The sequence below is a fragment of the Coenobita brevimanus genome, chromosome 58, assembly GCF_032717465.1.
Source record: "Coenobita brevimanus isolate Jiangsu-jjx chromosome 58, ASM3271746v2, whole genome shotgun sequence".
NCBI classification, from domain to species: domain Eukaryota; kingdom Metazoa; phylum Arthropoda; class Malacostraca; order Decapoda; family Coenobitidae; genus Coenobita; species Coenobita brevimanus.
In genome coordinates, this window is record NC_137011.1 from 37,104,188 (window position 1) to 37,128,302 (window position 24,115).

Below are 24,115 nucleotides of genomic sequence, written 5' to 3' on the forward strand. Positions count from 1 at the left end.
GCCCCATACTTCTGACGAGCACTGTAGATGGATAGATCATTGTAGTAACTGTATAATACAGTACAGTATTGCAATGCTGGTGAAAACAGTTTAAAAACCGTTGGTATGATCCGGACTAATGTCTGATGTATTGGAAAAAGTCTGGGTTAGCAGGGGGAAGTCCAGATGTCGCTTTTTTCAGAATGGCTTGGGCCCCACTTAGTCCGTTATAGTGTTGTCTTACTGTATAGAAACGTGCAGTAGGAAGGATGTAGGGCCATACCATCCTCATATTCATGTGCTGAATACAGGAAATACACTGCCAAGTTAGGTGGGGAAAGTTAATATTCATCTTTTATTTTTTCAGTACCCAACTTGAGAAGTTTAACACAATGGGAGCTGACTGTCTGATAAGGAAGAGCGAGGAGTCAAAGGGAAACAAAAGTGGAGGAGATGGATGGAGAGGACAGCTGATTATCAAGGAAGGGAAGAGCAACAAGAGTGGAAGTGATGGGCAGAGAGGAGCACTGATTGTTGTGGAGGGCTGTGACAGAACGGGCAAGAGCACACAGGCCAAGAAGCTGGTGGATTATTTGTCAGAGAATGGAAGGCAGGCTGTTCTCATGTGCTTTCCGGGTGAGCCACACACATCACACAACACATTTCTTGGTATATGTAGAGCCATTTGAAGTGGAGAGAAGAGTAATAAAAAGTGTGACAGGGTGGATGGAAGAATCGGGAAGAGAGGAGGGAAAGGAAGACAGGGTGTAGGTCAAAAAGAATTATAAAGGTGTGGGAAGTAGGCAGCACTACCGTACATCAAGTAGGTGGATGATGGTTGCCACCACCTAACACCATTCTGGTACAGTAAATCTCTGTTGTAAGATATGTATATTTTTACATGTAATGAGACTGTGTTGTAAGATATGTATATTATTTCATGTAAAGAGACTGTACAGTATAATAATGATGACTGTTATTTGATGACTGTGATGATGATGACTACTGTCTGGTGTTTATGGTGATGATTATGAGAATAATAATGATGGTGAATATTCTCTTATGATGGTGATGACTGCTATCTTACGATGATGATGATGACGACCATTGCAGAACGCAGCACCCAGATCGGTGGCATCATCAACGGTTACTTAAGCAAGGACTGTAACCTTGATGACAGAGCCATTCACCTCCTCTTCTCTGCCAACAGGTTTGGGTCCTACACATTTACAATCTATTTTCCCTTGTAACTCAGATTCTCCGACACATTTATTGACTGATCCCCTCTCATGACTGATTCTCCAATAAATGTAAGAGCAATTCCCTCCCGTATCTCAGATTCTCCATCATATTTACGATCCATTCCCCCTCTTAACTCAGATTCTCCAGCATGTTTATGATGTATTCCCTCTCATGTTTTCGTGTAACTCAGATTTTTCCAGCACATTTACGATCCATTTCCCCTCATAATACAGATTGAGTTTATCCAACACTTTAAGTTTGAGGTTGCTGCTGAGCTGAATGAAGTCTCTGAAGGTAATAAGAACTACATCACCATGATGATAGTGAGAAGAATGTGATGATGATGATACTAATATTTATGATGATAATGATGATAATAAAGTTTATAATGATAGCAGTATGGTTTATGATGATGATGATGATAGTAATAGTTTTTATTATTACAGTATTATTATTATTAATATTTATTTTTTTTTGTCCAGATGGGAACAACTACCTTTGATACAATTGCACCTCCAGGCGGGCATCACTGTTATCATTGACCGCTATGCTTTCTCTGGGGTTGCCTTCTCTGCTGCCAAACCGGTCAGTTTTACAAATCCGTTTATCTTTTATCTCTCTTAATCTAATGATGTATTTATCCACTCTTATTGCAACTTATTCATCATCCAGCACAGTATTGATCCAGACAGAGCATTGGGGCTTTGAGCCTGGCTGTTCAGTCCTGACAGTTACCATGAGAGGGACCTTACTCCATGTAGATTATAGGAGAGACTTTTGAACAATTGCCATTATCTCATGCACTTCAGGGGTGCATTCCCAAACGTAATTAAACTGTCACCTGTACCGTTACCACATTCTTCTCTGCACACCAAGAAACCCAACTAAGTTTAATACCATTGCACTCACCCTTGCAAAATCTTCATTCCATCTAATCCCTACTTCAGTTCCATGTGTTAGAATTCTTCCTTCTTAACATCTTTCCTCACCCTCATTTGTACATTTTTGCACCCGTTTCCTGAATAATTTTATATTTTCAAAGTACTTTATATTCGTATTTCTTCCAAGATCATTTGACTTTTTTTTTTTTTCTTTCCACTTATCCCTTCATGTGTTTATTGCTCTCACTTCTTAGTTTGAGCCCCATTCTTGCACCCTATTTAACTATTAAAACTTTATTTTTTCTTTCTGCTGCCTCCCTCAATTTCAACATCCCACCATGCTGTTCCTTCTTACAGTGGTAAATCCAAAACTCTCACCACCATAGATAGATTTACCAATCCTAACCATTTACTTCCCCTGTGCATTCCACAAGTTTTCCAGGTCCATTTGCACCATCATACATAATTTGTCTTTCTTTATTTTCTGGACCCTACCTCACCCCAGTCTTAAGTGAGAAAAAATGTCAAGCTTGTTTTTCAGTTTGTGTTATTTCTTGCAGGGTATGAGTTTAGAGTGGTGTAAAGGGAGTGACTCTGGGCTGCCACGACCTGACCTTGTGCTGTTCCTGGACCTGACCCCTGCACAGGCTGAGGAGCGAGGTGATTATGGCACAGAACGTTATGAAACCAGACAGTTCCAAGCCAGGGTCAGAGAAAACTATCACAAACTTGTGGATGATTATTGGAAGGTGTGCATGCATTTATTATTACTGTTACTGTGGTTGTTGTTGCTATTATTATTATTATTATTATTGTTGGAATCTCTGATGTTTATTTATTTGTCTGGATTGACAATCGAATACGTTTATGTGAAGCTACAAAACGTGGTGAATGTTTTTGGCATTACTGATAGAGCCAGAAGTCCAGGGGCTTGAATGATGAGTGAATGAAAGCATGGCCCGTTGGATTGGGCAGATTTGGGCTGTCTAGACATAGCTACACCTCACCCTGCCCTAAAGTGGGAAAGGAGGTCCGGATGATGATGATGTCATTTTTCAGTGGCAGTTAGGGTCTAGTGGGTTAGAGTGCATAATATCAAATGTTGGATTGCATATAAGATTTTTTTTATTGATCTGGGAGTGATTAATATGCACCTGAGAGTTATCCCTTTGACATTCCGATGACGTATTCGCGTCATCTCAAATCCAACATCAAAGATTCCGATGATGTGTTTATGAGTCATTTTAAAGATACAGTAATCCCTCAATTATCTGATCTAATAGACCCAAAGGCATGTCTGGGTATTGGCAATGTCCGAATAATGAACAATATCCCGCTGCTATACCCAAACCCTACGTATACCCAACCTCCAACCTATACCTAACCTATTTGTACAGTGCCTCTGCTTACTTTGGCAGTGTTTTCCAGTCATTCAGACATATTTAGACATCAGAATATACATAGGAATATCCAAAGTACAGTAATCCCTCTAATACCCGAACGCCCAGTATCTGAACATCCCCACTGACCGGACATAATCATCCCGGGATCCAATATTCCCAAAATGGTCCGAAAACCGCAACAAAATAGAAAAAAAATGAATTTTCCCCTCCCGCAATTTGAACTTGGCGCGTGCAGCGCGGGACAGCTTTGTTGTGGCGCATCATTCCTCCGACATCCGATAGAGCACCCCTGCATCCTCCCCACTTTCCGCCTGTCTCTCGCCGCAAGTGCATGCTCGTCGTCATGGCTGCCCTTGTGCTCGCTTTTGTGGTGGTTCCTTACCTGCTGCAGGCACTCCTACTACTCTCGTGCCTCTTATTAGTGTGTGTGATGATGGCCCCGCCGCCTGAGAAGAGGAAGAGAGTGGTGTTGACTGGAGAAGAAACGGGAGATATTGGAGAAAGTAGATGCGGGGTGGTCTTCTTCCCGCATCCTCCACGAGTTCAACCTGGCCCGATCTACTTTGTTCGATATCAAGAGATCCCGAGACAAACTCATGCAGTACACGGCTGACTTCTTGTTGAGAAGCAAATGCAACGTGGAGAGGAAGGTGATGTTTACTCCCAAGTTTGCTGAAATCGACCGCTCCACGTTGATTTGATATCGACAGCAACGTGCTGCTGGTGTGATGGTACGTGGTACGGAGCTGAAGGCTGCTGCTGAGAAGTTCGCCAGGCTTCACGACGCCCTAGACTTCAAGGCATCCAAGGGTTGGCTCTTCGCGTTCAAGTTACGGCATGGCCTACCAACGGTGAAGCTCATGGCGAAGTTTTGGACGCTAAAGAGGATGGAATTGACGAGTTTCGGCACAAGGTGAAGGGCTTGATCGACAGGGAGGGCCTCACTCTCGGTTAAGTCTACAATGCTGACGAAACTGGTTTATTCAGTCGCTCTTTGCCAACGAACACTTTAGCCGAGGAGACGGAGAAACGTGTACCTGGCCACAAGCTCTCCAAGCAACGGATATCTGCTTTGTGTTGTGCCAATGCTAACAGCATGCACCGGCTTAAGCCCGTTATTGTTGGCCGTGCAAAGCAGCCTCGGTGTCTTCGTGGGGTGATGGATGTCCTTTCTGTTGTCTGGTAACATTCTTTGAAGGCATGGTTTACAGCCCAGATCTGCAAAGACTGGTTCCACCGCCGCTTCGTCAAGGAGGTCATACATTACCAGACGAAGACACGGAATCCCGCGCGACCAGGTAAAGGCCCTCCTCCTCGACAATGCACCTGCCCACCCGTGCGACAAAGACTTGGTGGCTGAGAATGGCCGGATTAGTTGCATGTTTCTGCCACCTAATACGACTGCTCTCATCCAACCATTGGACCAAGGAGTGATCGTGGCAACAAAGCGCCTATACCGACAGAAGTTCCTGGACGAGGTGATGGTTGTTCTCGAGGACGAGGACGAGCGCAGGGAGGGACGGGACACGCGAGGCCAGCGGACCTTGTAAAACCTTCACCGCTACAACATCAAGTCTGCAATCTACAACTGGGCCAGTGCATGGAAAGAAGTCACTGTCAAGACTCTAGAAAATGGTTGGTCTCGTCTGCTTCTCGGAACGGATGTGGAGTACGATTTTCTAGGGTTTGACGTGGATGACTTCCATGCACGGCTACGTACGCATGGCAACGATTTTTATGTGGATGATGTGCGTGAGTGGTTGGATGACGACGAAGGCGATCCTGGGTATCAGACATTGTTTGATATCGAGATCGCATCTTCAGTTGCAGGTGTCAGTACCCAGCTTGAAGATTCCGACGATGATGCGGACTCCTCTCAGCATGACACTACTCCAGCCATCCCCAAGCTGAGTGCACTCCGGGAACACCTAGAGTTTGTTCTCGACTACCTGGAACACCCGGACTGTGACAGGGAGATGGGGCCCTTGGGACTTTTGGAGGAAGTGTGTGCTTTCAGGCAGCGCACCATCAGTTGTTAGAATCGTTGTTCCTTTCGTCAATCAACCGTTGACAGTTTTTTCAGGCCCGTGACCCCCGCTGTGCCCAGCCCTGGCTCCACTCCGTTGCCTCCCCAAGACAGGCCCTCATGCTCTGAGCCACAGCCCAGCATATCAGCCATGGTGGAGTCACCGCTCGACGTGAGTTTGTGTCTGTCTTCAGAGTCGTCTGCAGTGGGTACGCCATCACCACGACCCAGTGACACACCCCTAGGTCACCTGCCAGTGATGCTCTCGGACTCTGACTGATTAACCCGTGCCGTCCCGGCGACGTGAATTAACGCGGCAACATTGCAAGGTCCCTAATTTGCACAATTTTCAAAATTCTCGAGTGATTTCGCGAGTGATTTTTGGCACATATACATGGGACACCTTCCTCTATTCCTCTACAAGATGCCAAGCAGGAACAATGCCTTACACCGCATAACCTCTCCCCTCCCCCCTGCACGCCATTGTCTCAGCAATTCACCCGTTACCAGTGACCTGGCCAATAAAGACATTCAGGGCCAGAGTGATTCCCCAATCGATGACAGTCTGGAGGACAAAGTTTACATAGCATTAGAAGAAGAAACAGTCAGAAATGATGATCAGGTAATGTGGGAAAAAAAAGGTCATGAATGGTGATGAGTTAGTGAGTGAAACAATGCTTATAATGCCTATATTGCTGTTTGAAAACCAATATACTCTTGTACTACATATAAATTCGTACCAAGTAAATAAATAAATACTATTTATGAGTGGATAAAATAGTTACCCTCCCATAGAACTCATTTTCTTTGGTGCCAGCCTGTTAGAAAACCCAGTCAGGTAAGGAAGTACTCATACCTAAATCGAGTATTTTAAACCTCAGGTGAGCGATTTCTCTATGAATTTTCAATGTTTCTCACCAAAAGTGGATGTTTGAGCCAAAAAAAAAAAAAAGGTCCAAAAACGTCGGGATGGGGCGGGTTAAACAGCAAGAACTTCTCCACTAGACCACACGGGAATTTACAGTGTTGTGCAGTGAAAAAAACATTGTTTTGTGTTAAGGATTTACAGTTGTGAGTGAGAATACAATTTTGGAACAAAATTTAACGTAAATAGACTTGTTTGTTTTTGCTTTAGAAAATGGTTAGAAGAGTGGGAAAAGTTAAAGTGCAGAGTGCAACACTTAGTATGTTACAATGGAGCATAAGTTAGACAAGAGTGCGCACTGTGAAGAGAACGAACTTCTGAGTGCGATTGACTAAGTTCAGTGCAAGACTTCATGAACAGTGTACTGGAAGTGCTTCAGGAAATCCTTCTTACTGTCAGAGTCCGAGAGGAGGCGGTTATTCATTGAGATGGCCATGGACTTGCTGTAAGTAGGCAGAATGTTTCATACTGTACTTTTTTCCGTACTATACTTACCTCAAACACCTCATTTCACTCTTTAATGTCCTTTATTGGTGTGAATAGGGTGTTAGGAGCTATTCATGTGCAGTAGGAAGGTGTTTTTCTGAGTTAGGCTAGGTTAGGGTCAAGAAGTACCAGGCCAGGAGCCAGGCACTTGTAAGTACCCAGAATGTTTAATATTGTATGAACCTACCTCAAAACCCTCATTTTATGCTTCTTTTGCATTTATTTCAGTCTTTTATGTACCTTATTGGTGTGATTTGGGTCTTAAATAGGTGCTATGCATGTCCAGAGGGAGTTGTATAGGTGTTTCTCTGAGTTAGGGTCCATAAGTACAAGTCCATAAGCTGGGGCCCAATATCCGGACAGGACCACTATCCAGACCTGCCTATGGCCCTGTTACATCGGATATTGGAGGGATTACTGTTAAACACCAAGAAAACCATTTTTTTCTTTCTTTAAATAACAGAACAGATGAAAGAAAAACAAATGAATAAAAAAAAATAATATCCATAAACCAGATTACTGGCATCCTCCATTCATAAAAAATCTGTAACAATTGGACCTGAACAGCTTTAGATTGAAGTTTGGGGGGAAGCGAGTTCCAGAGAGGGGTAGTTCGGGGAATAAAAGAATTCTCATAGGCAGAAGTTCTGCAATATGGCCGTGTGGCATTCCAGTTGTGAGCACTACCAGATGCCCGTGTAGCACGAGGGAGGGCATGGAGAGGTGACACAATGGATGGAACTTCGTCTGAGCATTTGCCATAAAAATACAGTAATCCCTCCACTATGCGATGTAATAGAGCCAAAGACATGTCCGGAAAGTGGTCCCGTCTGGATAGTGGGCCCCAGCCTCCTGGACTTGTACTTATGGACCCTAACTCAGAAAAACACCTATACATCTCCCTCTGGACATGCATAGCACCTATTTAAGACCCAAATCACACCAATAAGGGACATAAAAGACTGAAATAACTGCAAAAGAACCAGAGAATGAGGTTTTAGAGTGAGTTTATACAATATTAAACATTCTGGGCACTTACAACAAGTCCCTGGCTCCTGGACTGGTAGTTATGGACCCTAACCTAGCCTAACTCAGAAAAACACCTCCCTACTGCACATGCATAGCACCTAAGACACAATTCACACCAATAAGGGACATAAAAGAGTGAAATGAGGTGTTAGAGGTAAGTATGGAAATACAGTACAATATGAAGCATTCTGGGTACTTACAGCAAGTCCCTGGCCATCTCGATGAATAACCTGCCTCCTCTCACACTCTGACAGTAAAAAAGGAGTACCTGAAGCACCTGCAGTACACTGTATATGTAGTCTTGCACTGAACTTAGTCATTTGCACTTAGAATTCCATTCTCTTAACACTGCGCACTCAAGTCTTACTTGCTCTCCATTGTACATTAATGAAATAAGTGTTGCACTCTGCACTAGTCTTTGCTCTCATAAATCCATTTTCTAAACATAACACACTCTAGTTAATTAGCGTTCCATTGAAAGTCAATAAAATCAGTGTTGCACTCTGCACTTTAGTCTTTGCACTCAGAATTCTAATTTCTTAACACTATGCACTGTTTTTTTCACTGCACAACACTGTAAATTCCCGTGTGGTCTGGTGGAGAAGTTCTTAATGTTTCATCACTGTCAGAGTCTGAGAGTAGCTGATGCAGGTGGCCTAGGGGTGCGTCGCTGAGTCGTGGTGATGGAGTACCCACTGCAGATGACTCTGAAGAGAGGCGCAAACTCACATCAAGTGGTGACTCCACCGTGACTGATGTGCTGGGCTGTGGCTAGGAGCATGAGGGCCTGTCTTGGGGAGGCAATGGAGTGGAGCCACGGCTGGGCACAGCGGGGGTCATGGGTCTGAAAAAACTGTCAATGGTTGATTGATGCAAGGAACGACGATTTTGGCGATTAATGATGCGCTGCCTGAAAGCGCGCACTTCCACAAGTCCCAAGGGCCCCATCTCCCTGTCGCAGTCCGGGTGTTCCAGGTAGTCGAGAACGAACTCTACGTGTTCCCTGAGTGCGCTCAGCTTGGGGACGGCTGGAGGAGTGTCACGCTGAGAGGAGTCCAGATCATCATCGCCGTCCTCGTCAGAATCTTCAAGCTGGGTACTGACACCTGCAACTGAAGATGCGATCTCGATATCAGACATGGTCTGATACCCAGGATCGCCCTCGTTGTCATCCAACCACTCACGCACCTCGTCCACATCAACATCGTCCCCATGCGCACGTAGACGTGCATGGAAGTCATCCACGTCAAAACCTAGGAAATTGTGCTCCACATCCGTTCCGAGAAGCAGACAAGACCAACCATTTTCTAGAGTCTTGACAGGGACTTCCTTCCATGCACTGGCCCATTTGTAAATGGCAGACTTGATGTTGTAGCGGCGAAGGTTTTCCAAAGTCCACTGGCCTCGCGTGTCCTGTCCCTCCCTGCACTCGTCCTCATCCTTGAGAACAACCATCACCTCGTCCAGGAACTTCCATCGGTACAGCCTCTTCGTTGCCATGATCACTCCTTGGTCCATTGGTTGGATGAGAGCAGTCGTATTAGGTGGCAGAAACATGCACCTGTTGCGCCCATTCTCAGTCCTTGTTGCATGGGTGGGCAGGTGCATTGTTGAGGAGAAGGAGGGCCTTTACCTGGTTGCATGGGATTCCCAGTTTCTCTGTCTGTTATGGATGACCTCCTTGACGAAATGGCAGTGGAACCAGTCTTTGAAGATCTGGACAGTGAACCATGCCTTCACAGAATGGTACCAAACGACAGGAATGACATCCATCACCCCACGAAGACACTGAGGCTGCTTTGCACGGCTAACAATAACGGGCTTAAGCCGGTGCATCCTGTTAGCATTGGCACAACACAAAGCAGATATCCGTTGCTTGGAGAGCTTTCGGCCAGGTACACGCTTCTCCGTCTCCTCGGCTAGAGTGTTCATTGGCAAAGAGCGATAGAATAAACCAGTTTCGTCAGCATTGTAGACTTGACCGAGAGTGAGGCCCTCCCTGTCAATCAAGCGCTTCACCTTGTACAGAAACTCCTCTACTCCATCCTCGTTGGCATCCAAAGCTTCGCCATGGGTCTTACAGTTGGTAAGGCCATGTCATAACTTGAACGCGAAGAGCCAACCCTCTGATGCCTTGAAGTCTGGGGCGTCATGAAGCCTTACGAACTTTTCAGCAGCAGCCTTCAGCTTTGTGCCATGCACCAGCACACCAGCAGCATGTTGCTGTCAATACCAAATCAACATGGAGCGGTCGACTTCAGCATACTTGGGAGTAAACATCATCTTCCTCTCCACGTTGCGTTTGCTTTTCGATGAGAAGTCAGCCGTGTACTGCATGAGTTTGTTGCGGAATCTCTTGATATCAATCAAAGTAGATCGGGCCAAGCTGAATTCACGAAGGATGCGTGAGGTAGACCATCCCGCATCCATCTTGTCCAATATCGCCCTCTTCTTCTCCCAAGTCAAAACCACTCTCTTCCTCTTCTCAGGCGGCGGGGCCATCATCACACACACTAACAAGAGGCACGAGAGCAGCAGCAGAGCCTATAGCAGGTAAGGCACCACCACAAAAGCGAGCATGTGGGTGGCCATGATCACGAGCGTGCACTCACAACAAGAGAACATGCAGGGGTGCTCTAGTGGACGGCGGCGGAACTACACACCAAAACACAGCTGGTCTGCACAGAGTTCAAATTACAGGCAGAAAAAAAATTGGATTTTTAAATTTTTTTTTGCAATTTTTGGCCCATTTTGGGAATATTGGATCCCGGGACCAAAATATCCGGTAAGTGGGGATGTCCGGAAAGTGGGCGTCCAGATAGTACGGGGATTACTGTATCTGTAAAATAATGCAAGGGAGCCAACATTCCTTCTTACTTATAGGGGAAGCAGTTTATTTGTAATAACAGGGTTATTAATAATTCCAACAGCTTTGTTCTGAATTTTGTCTAGTTGTTTTAGTGCAACCTGTCCACATTCATTCCACATGGGTGAGCAATATTTTAGCTGAGAGTGCATGTGACTTTAAATTATAGCTAACTGCTCGTCAGTGAAGAAGTTATGGACTCTGTATAATAATCCAAGTTTCTTTGAGGTGGCTTTAGCAAGTGATCTGACATGAGAGGTCCAGCTGAGGGCATTGTTAAGTGAAACACCAGGAATTTCAATACTTTTGGAGATGGGAATATTAGTAGCATTGAAAGTAATACATGAATATGGCAGTATCTGTCGATTAGTAAATTGTATATATTTGGTTTTACTAGCACAGAATGAGACAAGGTTATTTTATCCCCATTCATTGATATTGGATAAGTCTTAATTTCTGGAGATGGCTGCACTGAGTTGAGAGTTAGAGATATTAAACTTTGGAAATGGGTGTTTGAGTGTGAATGAAATGTGAAGTGTTGAGTCATCTGCATATGAATGGATGGGATTGTGGGTGACAGATAAGAGATCATTACTAGGAACTAGGAATAAGGTTGGAGCCAGAACTGATCCTAGTGGCATGCCAGTGTTAATTGAGTGGAAATTGGAATATACATCAACTTTTATTTTTCTGTCACTGAGATATGAGGAAAGTAGAGGAACAAAAGACATTAGTCCACAGCAAGGGAGTTTGGATAGCAAGGAACGATGCCACACTTAGTCAAAAGCTTTAGAAATATCAAGGGCAATTGCACGGGTTTCTCCATGTTGGTTAATTGTTTGATGGGTGGTATGAGTCAGGAGATTGAGCATATCAGTGATGGATCTTTCATGGCGAAAACCATTTTGTCTATCACTAATTAAGTTGTTGGATTCAAGGTGCTTAACTATGTGCTTATTAATTACAATTTCAAATACTTTACCAAGAGAAGATGTTATAGCTATTGGTCTGTAATCAGAGAGGTCAGAGGAACTTCCTTTCTTTGGAATTGGGTGGATATTAGCTTCTCTCCATGAATTAGGGAATGAAGAAGTATGTATGCATAGTCAGAATAATTTAGCTAGAACCGAGGCAAGTTCTGGGGAACACTTTTTCAGAACAATTGGAGGAATTCCATCTGGGCCTGGAACTTTGTTGGTTGGTAAGTTGTCTAAGGTGGATTTTACATATCTAGTCTTTATTTTAAGTGGAACAATTTCTGAAGAGTCAAGTTCTTGTACTGGGATGTTTTGGCTGACTGCCTGTATGGTAGAATTTCTGGCAAATGTACTGGCAAGGATATTCACTTTACCACGCGGGTCATTTGTAATGTTGCCATCTGAAGATTTTTGTGGGGAATGGGCGATGACTTGTTAAAGTTAATATTTACAGAATTGAGAGTTGGCCAGAATATTCTGTTGTCATTAGGATTGTTAAGTAAAAAAACCACTGAAAACCAAAAAGCACCATTCCACCTATACACCACTATATACAGTACCCCTCCTAATTTTGGCACAGTTTTCTGGTCAGTCTGTCATACTTTGACATCAAAACACACAGAGGATTATCCATATTAATGCTAAATGCCAAGAAAACCATAAAAAAAAAAAAATTGAGAACCAAAAAACACCCTACCTGTACACTACTGGATTTTTGCTGTACCCCTCCTAAATTTGGCACTGTTTTCAGGTCAGGCTGCCATATTTAGACATCAAAACACATGGGATTATCCATATCAATCCTAAACGCCAAGAAAACTGTAATGGGGTGTATAAAAACCCACGTTGCCTAGAGGCAAAGTGGGAATCCTCTCATTGGCACAGTGGTAACGTGCGCGCATATGAAGCACGGGGGCCTGAGATCGAATCTTGGCCAGCACAGTGATTAATTTGTTAAGTTTCATTTCAGTTATTACATTGGTTGTCAGTGGTATGGGATGTTAGATGGGGCTTGGTTGGCAAATTGATGTGGATCCTTGGTTAGCTGACAGCATCCCTGTCCTTACATCCTGGGGATGAGCTGTTTCGGTGTGGTCCGCAGCCTCCCCATGGTGGCCTCCGATGCTTACGCTACCTTGTGTATTCGAAACTCACCAAATTAATCTCTTTGGCTCAGTGGTAACGTGCGCGTGTATCAAGTGTGGGGGCCTGAGATTGAATCTCGGCCAGGAGAGCGATTAATTTGTTAAGTTTCATTTCAGTTATTACAAAACCATGGGAAAAAAAAAAAAAAAAAAAACTGAAAACCAACAAACACCCTACCTATACACAACTGTATGTACAGTACCCCCTTCTAATTTTGGCACTGTTTTCAGGTCAATCTGTAATATTTAGACATCAAAACACACACAGGATTATCCATATTAATGCTAAACACCAGAGAAACAATGCATAAACAAGAAACATCCACAAAAAACCTCAGGACAGTTGGAAAATCAGTTATCTGACACCAGTGATAATTGCTCCTGGACCACAAAAAAATTCCATGGCCAAATATGCCACCGGAAATATATTAAATTGGTATAAGTGGTATACCATCATCTTTGCTGGTGATTATACTATAAGATAAGCTATAAAAACACATAAAACTGATAAGTTAAAGTACAGAAATGCATTGAGAATAAAGTGTTCAGGCATAAAACTTTCCTTCATAAACTTCCCACCATCCTAGTGCAAAATTTTGCCAACACCTTCCAAGAGTTAAGCACATGTTTAGATGCAGAATTTCATGAGCTTTCATGTGGTGAGTTCGGAATTTCGATATGGCCAATAGTGATCGAATAAATCACAAGTCAGTGCTGTCAGCACAAAGGATGAGTGGGAGTGAGGAGGTAGCCAAGAGGGTATGGAGGAGGGACGGGGAGGGGGAGAAGCGAGGCTGTGGGCAGGATTTTCACCCTTGTCACAAGGCTGATGAGTGCTTTACCGTACATTTACTCCTGGCTTGTGGTCTGTTAGACGCGTGGTGACCATTCATAAATAAAACTCCTGGTGACCGGGGAACTTTGGACGTTCAGTGGAGGCAGACGGCTGCTGTCACCAAACATGTACTTGTGGCTTGCGGTCTGTGTTCAGTGCATGGTGGCAGCTGGGAAAAATTAATCCCTGGTGGCTGTGCAATGTTGGACATTTGGTGGGGATGTGTACGGACGTTTTGACACCATTTGTGGGTTACAGTCGTAATACCGTGGTGTTGGAGGTTCATTGGGAGTGATCAGACCAGCACGCGACTTTGGCCATTCAATACAGAGGTGGACGAACATTTTAGCTTTGATTGTGGGTTACAGCCTGTTTCCTGCTCGCGGCTCGAGCCCAGCGGCCACAATACCTAATGTTTGAACATGTTGGCTGCCCAGCCAAAGTTCTCAGGGACTTTTACATCTGGATAATAGCAAGTAAAATCGGATAATGGTTTAATAGAGCCAAGGTCCAGTATCCAGATAAAGAACAGGCCTGAATACTGCATGTCCGGATAAATGAGGGATTACTGTACTATTGTAAAATATATCTGTGTCTATTTCCATATGCCTTAATCCCATAAAGGGTGGCCACAAACAGATCACCTCCATGTTGCCCTGTCCCTCGCCATTTCACTGCGCTGTTCCCAGCTCACACACCCCTGTCTCATATACTTCTCCATTAAATCCCTCCATCTCATCCTTGGTTTCCCCCTCCCTTTCCCCCCCTCCACCTCACTCATACTCTCCTCATCAGTCTCTAGCTCTCCATCCTCTCCACATGGCCAAACCACGTCAGTGTGTTTCTCTTAACGCTCACAATGCTTCTTCACTTCTTCATTTGCCAGTCTGTCTCTCCATGTGACTCCACAGGCTCCTCCCAAATGACTCATTTCCACTGCTGTCACTCTTGATTTGTGTCCCTCCAACAAAGTCCAAACTTCACTTCCATGTGTTAGAGTTGGTATCACAATACTGTTATGTAGTACCTTTTTCACTCCCATGCTCACTTCCCTGTTTTTTATCACACCCAGGTGAGAGTGAATGGAGATTTGAGTGATGAGTTTTCCATGAATGTTGGTGTGCATCAGGGGTCAGTCTCGAGTCCCATGTTGTTTATCTTGGTACTTGAAGCCCTTTCACGTGACTTTAGAAACGGACTCCTGTGGGAGTTGTTGTATGCTGATGATTTGGTGTTGATTGCAGAGAACGAAAGGGAGGCGGAGGAAAGGTTTAGGAAGTGGAGAGATGGTATGGAGCAAAAGGATTTAAGGGTAAATGCAGATAAAACAAAAGTGATGATATCTAGGGTTGGTGGTGGTACTGTCAAAGACGAGGGAGAGTGGCCATGTACAGTTTGCCACAAGGGCGTGGGAAGTAATTCCATCTTGTGCGGTGTGTGTGATAAATGGGTGCATAAGAGATGTAGTGGTATCAGAGGTAGACTGCGAGATAATGCTGATTTTATGTGTACGGCGTGCCAGGGTAAGCAGGTGGAGATTGTCAGACGTGAAAGGATTGAACTTGCTGGTGAATCTCTTGAGTGTGTGGAAGAGTTTTGTTATTTGGGAGACATGTTGTGTGCTGGAGGTGGGGCTGGAGCTAGCTCTGTGGCTAGGGTGAGAAGTGGTTAGAAGAAGTTCAGGGAGCTCTTGCCTCTCCTGACATTGAGAGGGCTCTCCCTACGTGCTAAGGGGTCTTTGTATGCAGCGTGTGTTAAGAGTGTAATGCTGTATGGTAGTGAGACCTGGACAGTGAAGGAGGAAGATATTCGCCAGCTCAGACGTACAGAAATGACAATGATTAGGTGGATGTGCAGTGCGTCCCTGCGTCCAAGACCTGGAGGGGCTGGATTTACAATGGGAGAGTTGAGAGGTAGGATGGGACTGGGGTGTATTGGTGTTGTGATGAGGAGAGGTAGATTGAGGTGGTTTGGACATGTGGAGAGGATGGAGGATGATAATTGGATGAGGAAGGTGAGACGTGTTAATATTGGGGGTGGGGTCATGAGGAGTAGACCGAGAAAGACATGGGATGAGGTCATTAAGTGTGACCTTAGGGTTAAGGGACTGAACAGGGAGGCTGCAATGGATCGTGCAGCGTGGAGAGCCGCCATTAGGTGACCAAGGCCAACACATGCAAGCATGTTGGAGCCTTTAAAAACGAAACGAAACGAAACTTTCAAGGAACGAGCAACCTTTCTTCCTTGTTGTACGCTTTCAAGCTCTTGACCCTCTAAACTTCCATCCTTACTCATCACACTACCCAAGTACATAAACACACTCACATTTTCCATTTCCTCCATCCAACCCCTCTGTACATTCACTGACTTCACTTCTCTCGAAGACCATAACTTTACTCTTCCCTACATTCACCTTTAGATTCCGTTGCTTACACACACTCCCAAACTCATCCACCAAGCCTTGCAGTACCTCTTTGTCTTCACTTAACAACACAGTATCATCTGCAAACAACAGTACAGGGAGTTTCCAAACACTGCCCTATTTCACTAGGGCCACTCCAACATCCACTGCCCTACCTTGTATCTCTTTTATTACTCCATCCATATACAGCCTGAATAACCATGGAGTCATGACACATTTTCAGTCCAACCTTCAGATAGAAAAATCCACTCAGTTCACCATCCGCACACACTGCAGCCTTAGAACCGTCATACATACTCTTCACGGCATTCAGCAACTTCCCATTTACTCCATATATTCTTTGTACTTTCCACAGACCTTGTCTATCCACCCTGTTATATGCTTTCTCCAAATCCATGAAAGCCTCATACAACTTCTTTTCCTTCTCTAGAAACGTTTCCACCAAAGACCTGAGAATGAGTATCAGATCTACACAACCTCTTCCCTTCCTAAAACCTCCCTGTTCTTCTCCGGCTAACTAATTCCTCTGCTATTTCCCTAACTCTGTGAATAAGTATCCTACCATATACTTTTCCTATTACACAAAGGAGACAGATGCCCCTGTGATTACCACACACTTCTTTTTCCCCAGGACTCTACCTTCCTCCCAGGCCAATCTGCACATCTTTTGTAAAATATTCATTATAAATCACGTTTACGTGTCATAACAGAGACTCGGGCATGATGTTGCGGACTGCTTGCTCTGTGTGTGGCAGGCAGTAGTTTTGCATGGTTTAAACCAGATTTAGATATCTTTATTATTACAGTAATCCCTCTAATATCTGAACGCCCAATATCCAAACATCCCCACTAACCGGACATAATCTTCGGGATCCAATATTCCCAAAATGGGCCAAACACCGCAAAAAATTAGAAAAAAAATCTGACTTTTTTCCCTCCCGTAATTTGAAATTGCCGCGTGGCGCTGAACAGCTGTTACACCATGGTCCCTTCACCCCTTCCTTCCTCCCCCTCACCCCTTCCTTCCTCCCCCTCCCCTGTCAGGGTTGCCATTTGGTATTTTTCATTACCAAGTGTGGGCCAATTTGGTAATGAAAAATTCGTTTGGTAATGAATCAGAATAATGCATTACCAAATGGATTTTTCACATGTATGAGGATACACAGGATGGAGATGGTGGATTGTTTGCTCTCTCTGATTAATCTTCTACCCTACATAGCGTGAAAATAATCGACATGGTATTAATTATGAGGAGAGTGATTACATGTATTTCCACTTGTATATATAAGTAGTGAAGAATAAATGCTAGCTTTACGAATTTGGTAATGAAAAGTTAAATTTGGTAATGAAAGTTGAGGAGATTGGTAATGTGGCTGTTGCGATCTGGCAACTCTGTTACCCTGCCATCATCAACAGTCACAGCCAAACTCCGATCGAGAGCAGATGCTTATAGCAGTGCAAGCCACAGGTGCTTGTTTTTTGTGAATAAACAGTGAATAAACTGCAATACCTCACCACTAGAACACACAGGAATTTACAGTGTTGTGCAGTGTTAAGAAATCAGAATTTAGAGTGCAGAGGATTAACTGTGGACTGCAAACTGGCGGTTCAAACCAGTCCAGGAGCCAGGGACTTGTAAGTACCCAGAATGTTTAATATTGTATAAACTCACCTCTAAAACCTCATTTTATGGTTCTTTTGCATTTATTTCAGTCTTTTATATCCCTTATTGGTGTGATTTGGGTCTTAAATAGGTGCAATGCATGTCCAGAGGGAGTTGTATAGGTGTTTTTCTGAGTTAGGGTCCATAAGTACAAGTCCAGGAGGCTGGGGCCCAATATCCGGACAGGATCACTATCCAGACATGCCTTTGGCTCTATTACGTCGGATATTGGAGGGATTACTATATATATTTTTTTTGCTGAGTATTTTTTTACTGCAAGGTATAAAATTTTTGGTTTTCGCCTAACTTCAACTCATCATTTTGACTTTCTGTTTTGTTTGTTCTCTTTTTTTGAACACCCTCTGATGAAGTATAACTATTCAGCTTTAAAATGACACCAAAACCAAGATTCTGTCATGTAAACTGTATTTACACAGAGCGATCAAAGAAAAATATTGCGCCTGCGAAGATGTGGGTCAGAGTGGCTGACTCTAGCGCAGACAGTCTACCCAGAACAGAAACCTGATAGGGTTAATAGTAAAGTAACTGTAAATGAGAACTAACAAACTGTACAAGACTTGAGGTTGCTTGTGTTCTTGGAGTTTATTTCACAAGTGGCAGAAAAAGACAGTATAATGACTCTTCCTCTTTTCCATACCATTTCTTTGGAATTAGCACCATATGCTTGGCATTCTGAAAGAAGAGATGGCAAATTTAGGTCAGATTGAAGTGAAGAAGAATATAAAGTTTGAGTGATACTGATTGTCAACCCTTCCCACAGGTTATAGATGCCAACAGAAGCATAGACGAGCTACATGAGGTGTTGCGTGCCATTGTGATCAAGACTGTGGACAATGTGGAGGACAAGGAGTTGGGCACACTGTGGTAGCAGCCCTCATGCAACATACTTCAATTGTGTTCTTTCCAGTGTGAAGGCATACTGTAATGTATGGTTGGGAGACAAAAAATTAAAAGTCAGTAGTAAGGGCAGTGTAGATGAGACTTGAGGAATGTGTCTGGAGTGGATAGGATAAGGAATAATGTGATTAATGAAAGATGTGGAGTGGGACACCGAGTTGAATTGAGTGTGCTTATATGGCTGGGTCATGTGGAGAGAATGGTATACTGTACCTGAGTTTGAAGGTGCAAGATAGCATGGTAGGCCAAGAAGGTGGAAAATATGGTAGGTGAGTGTGTGAGAGAGGTATGGAAGCTTTCAGGCTAAAGAACTGACACAAGATTGAGCTGGTTGGATGAATTTTGTGTGAAGGAATGTATGCCCAGGGTCTGGCACCCCTTTTTAACCTGAGTCATCAGATTTACTCTGTCAGATACAATAAATTAACAGGTTTAGCACCCATTTTTAACTTGAGTCACAGACTGGCTCAGATATGATAGATGTAACAGGTATGACACCCATTTTTAACTTTAGTTGTCAGATTGACTCCGTCGGATATGATAAATATAACAGGTTTGCCACCCATTTTTAACTTGAGCTGTCAGATTGTCTCTGTCGGATACGATAGATATACGGTAGCTGGTTTTGCACCCATTTTTAACAACTTGTCAGATTAACTTTCGGATACGATAGATGCAATAGGCATTAGTACCATAAGTCACTAGAGTTTATTAGATTTTGGCTGTTTATATAAATAAGTGAGGTTATGATTAAGAAGATTAGTTTGAGATTTGTGTCAGACTGAATAATTAGATGAGTGTGTAAACAGGCCTTATTGCCAGGAGATTGAGATATGAAGACAGCCATGTGTCACAGAAAGTATCATATCCTCTCTCACCCAACTCAGATGCCTCGTATTAGGTTCACAGGAGGGAAGTGAGTCGTCATGAAGGAAGGAGGGGACCTCACTGAGAAAAAATGTGGACAGTCTTTAATTAATGCTGTTAATAAAGAGTAACCAGGTAAATTAGTTTATTGACATCATTGTCTAAATTTAAATAAGAATATATCAGGCATAATAAAAAAAAGTCCTTATCTTAGCATAGGAACACTAATCGGATCACAGTCATGACGTTTGCACTGGTTATCACCACAAAGGACCCTAATTACATACCAGTCATAATGGCACTCAGGTACAGTTACGAGATTTAGGTAATGTATCACACTTGCCAGTAAATTACTCCATTATGGATGGAACCCATTTCCTGAAACAGTTTGTGGCATCTGGCTATAGATAGAATTAGGTTCACCAGAATTACCAAGAATGAAAAATAAAAGTAAATAATGGATTCAAGAAGTGAATATGGAAAAGCACTATCAGACTATTTGCCTGTGTGTGTGTGTGTGTGTGTGTGTGTGTGTGTCAATTTGGAAAAGCAGTAAAGTTAAACGGTGGTCTGAGGAAGTAGGATGCAATGAGGGGAAAGGGTATAGTTGTGGATTAAAGTGGATAATTACACTAATGAACAAAAGAAGGAGTTAAGGGGAAAAATTTGTTGGAATTATGCGTGTCTATCTATTTATTGCCAGACGCCTCAATCCCGTTTGGGGTGGCCACAAACAAATCACCTCCACTTTGCCCTGTCCCCTGCCATTTCACTGCCCCGCTTCCAACTCACACACCCCTCTCTCATATACCTCTCCACCCCATCCTTCCATCTCATCCTCAGCCTCCCCCTCCCTCTCCCCCCCTCCACCTCACTTACATACACTCTGTTCATCAGTCTTTTGCCCTCCATCCTCTCCACATGGCCAAACCACCTCAGTGTATTCCTCCTAACACTTCCTATCACATCCACATCCACACCGCAACACTTCTTTATATCCTCATTTGTCAGCCTGTCTCTCTGTATGACTCCTCAGGCTCCTCTTAAATAACTCATTTCCACTGCTCTCACTCTTGACTTGTGTCCTTCCAGCAACGTCCAAGCTTCACTTCCATACGTTAGAATTGGTATCACAATACTGTCATGTAGTAACTTTTTCACTTCCATGCTCACTTCCCTGTTTCTTATCACTGCTTTCAAGGAACCAGCAACCTTTCTTCCCTGCTGTACTCTTTCAAGCACTTCACCCTCCAAACATCCATCCTTACTCATCACACTACCCAAGTACTTAAACGTACATGTACTCACATTTTCCAATTCCTCACCATCCAACCTCGCTGTACTGTACATTCAGTGACTTCACCTCTTTCAAAGGCCATCACTTTACTCTTCCCTACATTCACCTTTAGATTCCGTTTCGTACACACTCTTCCAAACTCATCCACCAAGCCTTGCAGCCCCCCTTCATCTTCACTCAACAGCACAGTATCATCTGTAAACAACAGTACTGGGAGTTTCCAAACACTACCCTCTCGTGCCAGGGCCACTCCAACATCCACTACCCTACCTTGTCTCTCTTTTATTACCCCATCCATGTACAGATTGAACAACCATGGAGACATGACACATCCCTGTTTCAACCCAACCTTCAAAGAGAAAAATTCACTCAGTTCACCATCCACACACACTGCAGCCTTAGCACCATCATACATACTCTTCACAGCATTCAACAACTTTCCATCTACTCCATATATTCTTAATACTTTCCACAATCCTTGTCAATCCACCCTGTCACATGCTTTCTCAAAATCCATGAAAGCCGCATACAACTTCTTTCCCTTCTCTAGAAACTTTTCCACTAAAGATCTAAGAATGAATATCTGATCTACACAACCCCTTCCTTTCCTAAAGCCTCCCTGTTCTTCTGCAACTACTTCCTCTGTTATTTTCCTATCTCTGTCAATAAGTATCCTACCATACACTTTTCCTATTATACTAAGAAAACAAATGCCCCTATGATTACCACACACTTCTTTTTCCCCTTCTCCTTTGTACAAGGGAATAATTATACCTGACTTCCAATCCTCCGGAACTCTACCTTCCTCCCAGGCCAATCTGCACATCTTCCACATCCATTCCACTACTATCTCTCCCCCATGCTTCAACATTTCACCACACCCTCCATCAATTCCTGAGGCTTTCCCCAACTTAACTTTCTTCATTGCTTCCACAACTTCTATCCTACTGATTTCTTCCTGTCTTCTCACCTCCCTCCTTGTCCCAGCCATTCAGCAGCCACTTGTACTCGCATCTCTTCCATCCTCTCTATATATTCAACAATTCCTTAAAGTGTTCTCTCCATCTGCTCACTCTTTCTCCCTTCTCCACTAGTAATCTGTCATTTTTATCTTTCACTCCCCTGCTAACTTCAGTTCCACCCTGTCTTTCTTCACCTCTTTCCAGAACATTTTCTTACACTCAAATTCCTTCCAAATTCCTCATCCACTCTCTTACTCTCTTTTGCTAATCTTTTTACCTCTCTCTTTCTTTCTACATATAACTCTTCCGCCTCTCAACTTCTTCCACGCCCCTATATCTCATCCATTCATTGTATGCTTTCTTCTTTTGTGCCACAATCTGTCTCACCTCTTCATTCCACCACGCTGTTCCTTGCACCCCCCTCCGTCTTCTTTTCATCCCACACACCACATCACATGCTGCACATATTTCTTCTGTGAATATCCTCCACACACCTTCCACGTCCCCCATATGCTCCAATGCATATTTGCCCAATCGTTCCTCCACTTCTCTCTTATATTCTGCCTTTTTCTCATCTTGTAACCTTTCCACTCTCCTTGCAAATACTTCTTCTTCCCGTCCCTCCCTTCTGTTTCTCCATCTTTTTTGGATCTTGATTCTGGCCACCACCAAGTAGTTGTCAGAAAGTCCACTCCCCCTACCTCTATAAGCTCTTGCATCCATTACACATCTTCGCATCCTTTCATCCACACGCACATAATCAGTCATTGCCTTCCTTTCATTCAGTTCACCACCCTCCCTTCTCATCACTCACCATGTATACCTGTGGATCATTTTATGCCTGAAGAGGGTATTGGCTATCACCAACCCCCTCCCAGCACAAATGTTCACTAACGCACTGCCATTTTCATCTATCTCGCAGGCACACCCCACTCACCAACTATTCCATCCACCTTCACATTCCTTACTTTACCATTCATATCACCGATCAAAAACACTCTCTCATTCGTTCCAAACTTTTCCATGCACACTTCCACATTTGTCCAGAACTCCTCTCACTCTGCTTGCACGATCTTGCGTTGGCGCATACACGTACACAATCGCCCACATTTGTATTCCAACTTTCATTCTTACCCACACAATCCTTGACCCAACTGATCCATACTTTCTTATGCTCTTCTTCCATCTTTTACTCACAACTATACACACACCTTCTTTTGCCCTCTCATTCTCACCTACTCCTGCACATACACCCAATCCATACTCCCATTCTCTCTCCTCGCGATTTAGTTTCAGTTACTCCACATACATCAACTTTCGCACCCTCAAGCACCTGGACAATCTCTCTCTTTCACCTCATTCGCACCTCTTACATTTCATGTTCCGATTACAATGTCCTTTGTCCGGTCCATGGTCGTCATCTTTTGGTCAGTCCTTGTCCGAGACTTCTTGTTCGTCTTTTGAGTTACCGGTAGTTGTTTTCCGGGGAGGGGCACTAAAATATATTAATTCTAGAACGGTTGTAATGATGTAAGAGATAAATGGAGAGAAACTCAAGTATGACAATAAAGCAGAGAGGTTAGAAAGGGAGTGGAGAAAAAGGCGAGAAAATGAGAGAGAGAGAGAGAGAGGGGGGGGGGGGATTACTACAAGCCGAATTTAAAACTAGCCTGGAGTTGGGGAAGGAGAGGGATAAAAGGAGGTAAAGAAGGCAGGGACATAAGGGAGGGAGATAAGGAAGACTGGAGAGAGAGAGAGGGGGGGGAGCAATTTTTTGTTAACGAGGTACACACAAATGTTGGAGCAAAGGTACTGATAGTCGCAAAATATACCTTAAAGTCTACTAACTTACCACAGATCTACAATACGAATATGAAGTCACACTGATGGACTAAATCTGTTCCGCCTATGACCCTGTTCAGTCAGACGTAGAGATGGGAACTTGATTGTTAATGCAGTATTGCGCGTTGTGTTGCAGGGGAAGACTGGGACTTGGTCAAAATGCATTGTCTTAATGACACTCGTTGTCACTACATATAAATGTAAGTCTAGGCTTGAAGCTCAAAACGTTGAGGTAGTTGCTGTTTAGTGTGCCCTTTCATTTGCTTGAGTATGTGTGCACCACTGAGCTCTATAATGTGAGGGGCTATCTCCGCAGCGAGCGTGTGATTTTGGCCGCCATATTGCAACAC

The 24,115-nt window shown here is 43.7% G+C and overlaps 1 protein-coding gene across 1 annotated transcript; it reads left to right on the forward strand.

Annotated features, from left to right (window-relative positions):
* The first annotated feature begins 363 nt into the window (after nt 1-363).
* LOC145402654 (thymidylate kinase-like) lies at nt 364-18,899 on the forward strand. Its single transcript, XM_080274639.1, has 5 exons — nt 364-615; nt 1,093-1,189; nt 1,704-1,806; nt 2,663-2,851; nt 18,661-18,899. Exons 1-5 carry the CDS (start codon nt 372-374, stop codon nt 18,766-18,768), a joined length of 741 nt encoding a protein of 246 aa, XP_080130765.1. The 5' UTR covers nt 364-371; the 3' UTR covers nt 18,769-18,899.
* Nucleotides 18,900-24,115: the final 5,216 nt, after the last annotated feature.

Bases quoted from the DNA above. Each gene is read 5' to 3' on its own strand.
- LOC145402654 (XM_080274639.1), top strand. From the start codon at position 372: ATGGGAGCTGACTGTCTGATAAGGAAGAGCGAGGAGTCAAAGGGAAAC. The intron at 1,190-1,703 runs GTTTGGGTCCTA...TTTTTTGTCCAG, and splicing joins CTCCTCTTCTCTGCCAACAG to ATGGGAACAACTACCTTTGA. The intron at 2,852-18,660 runs GTGTGCATGCAT...CCCTTCCCACAG, and splicing joins TTGTGGATGATTATTGGAAG to GTTATAGATGCCAACAGAAG.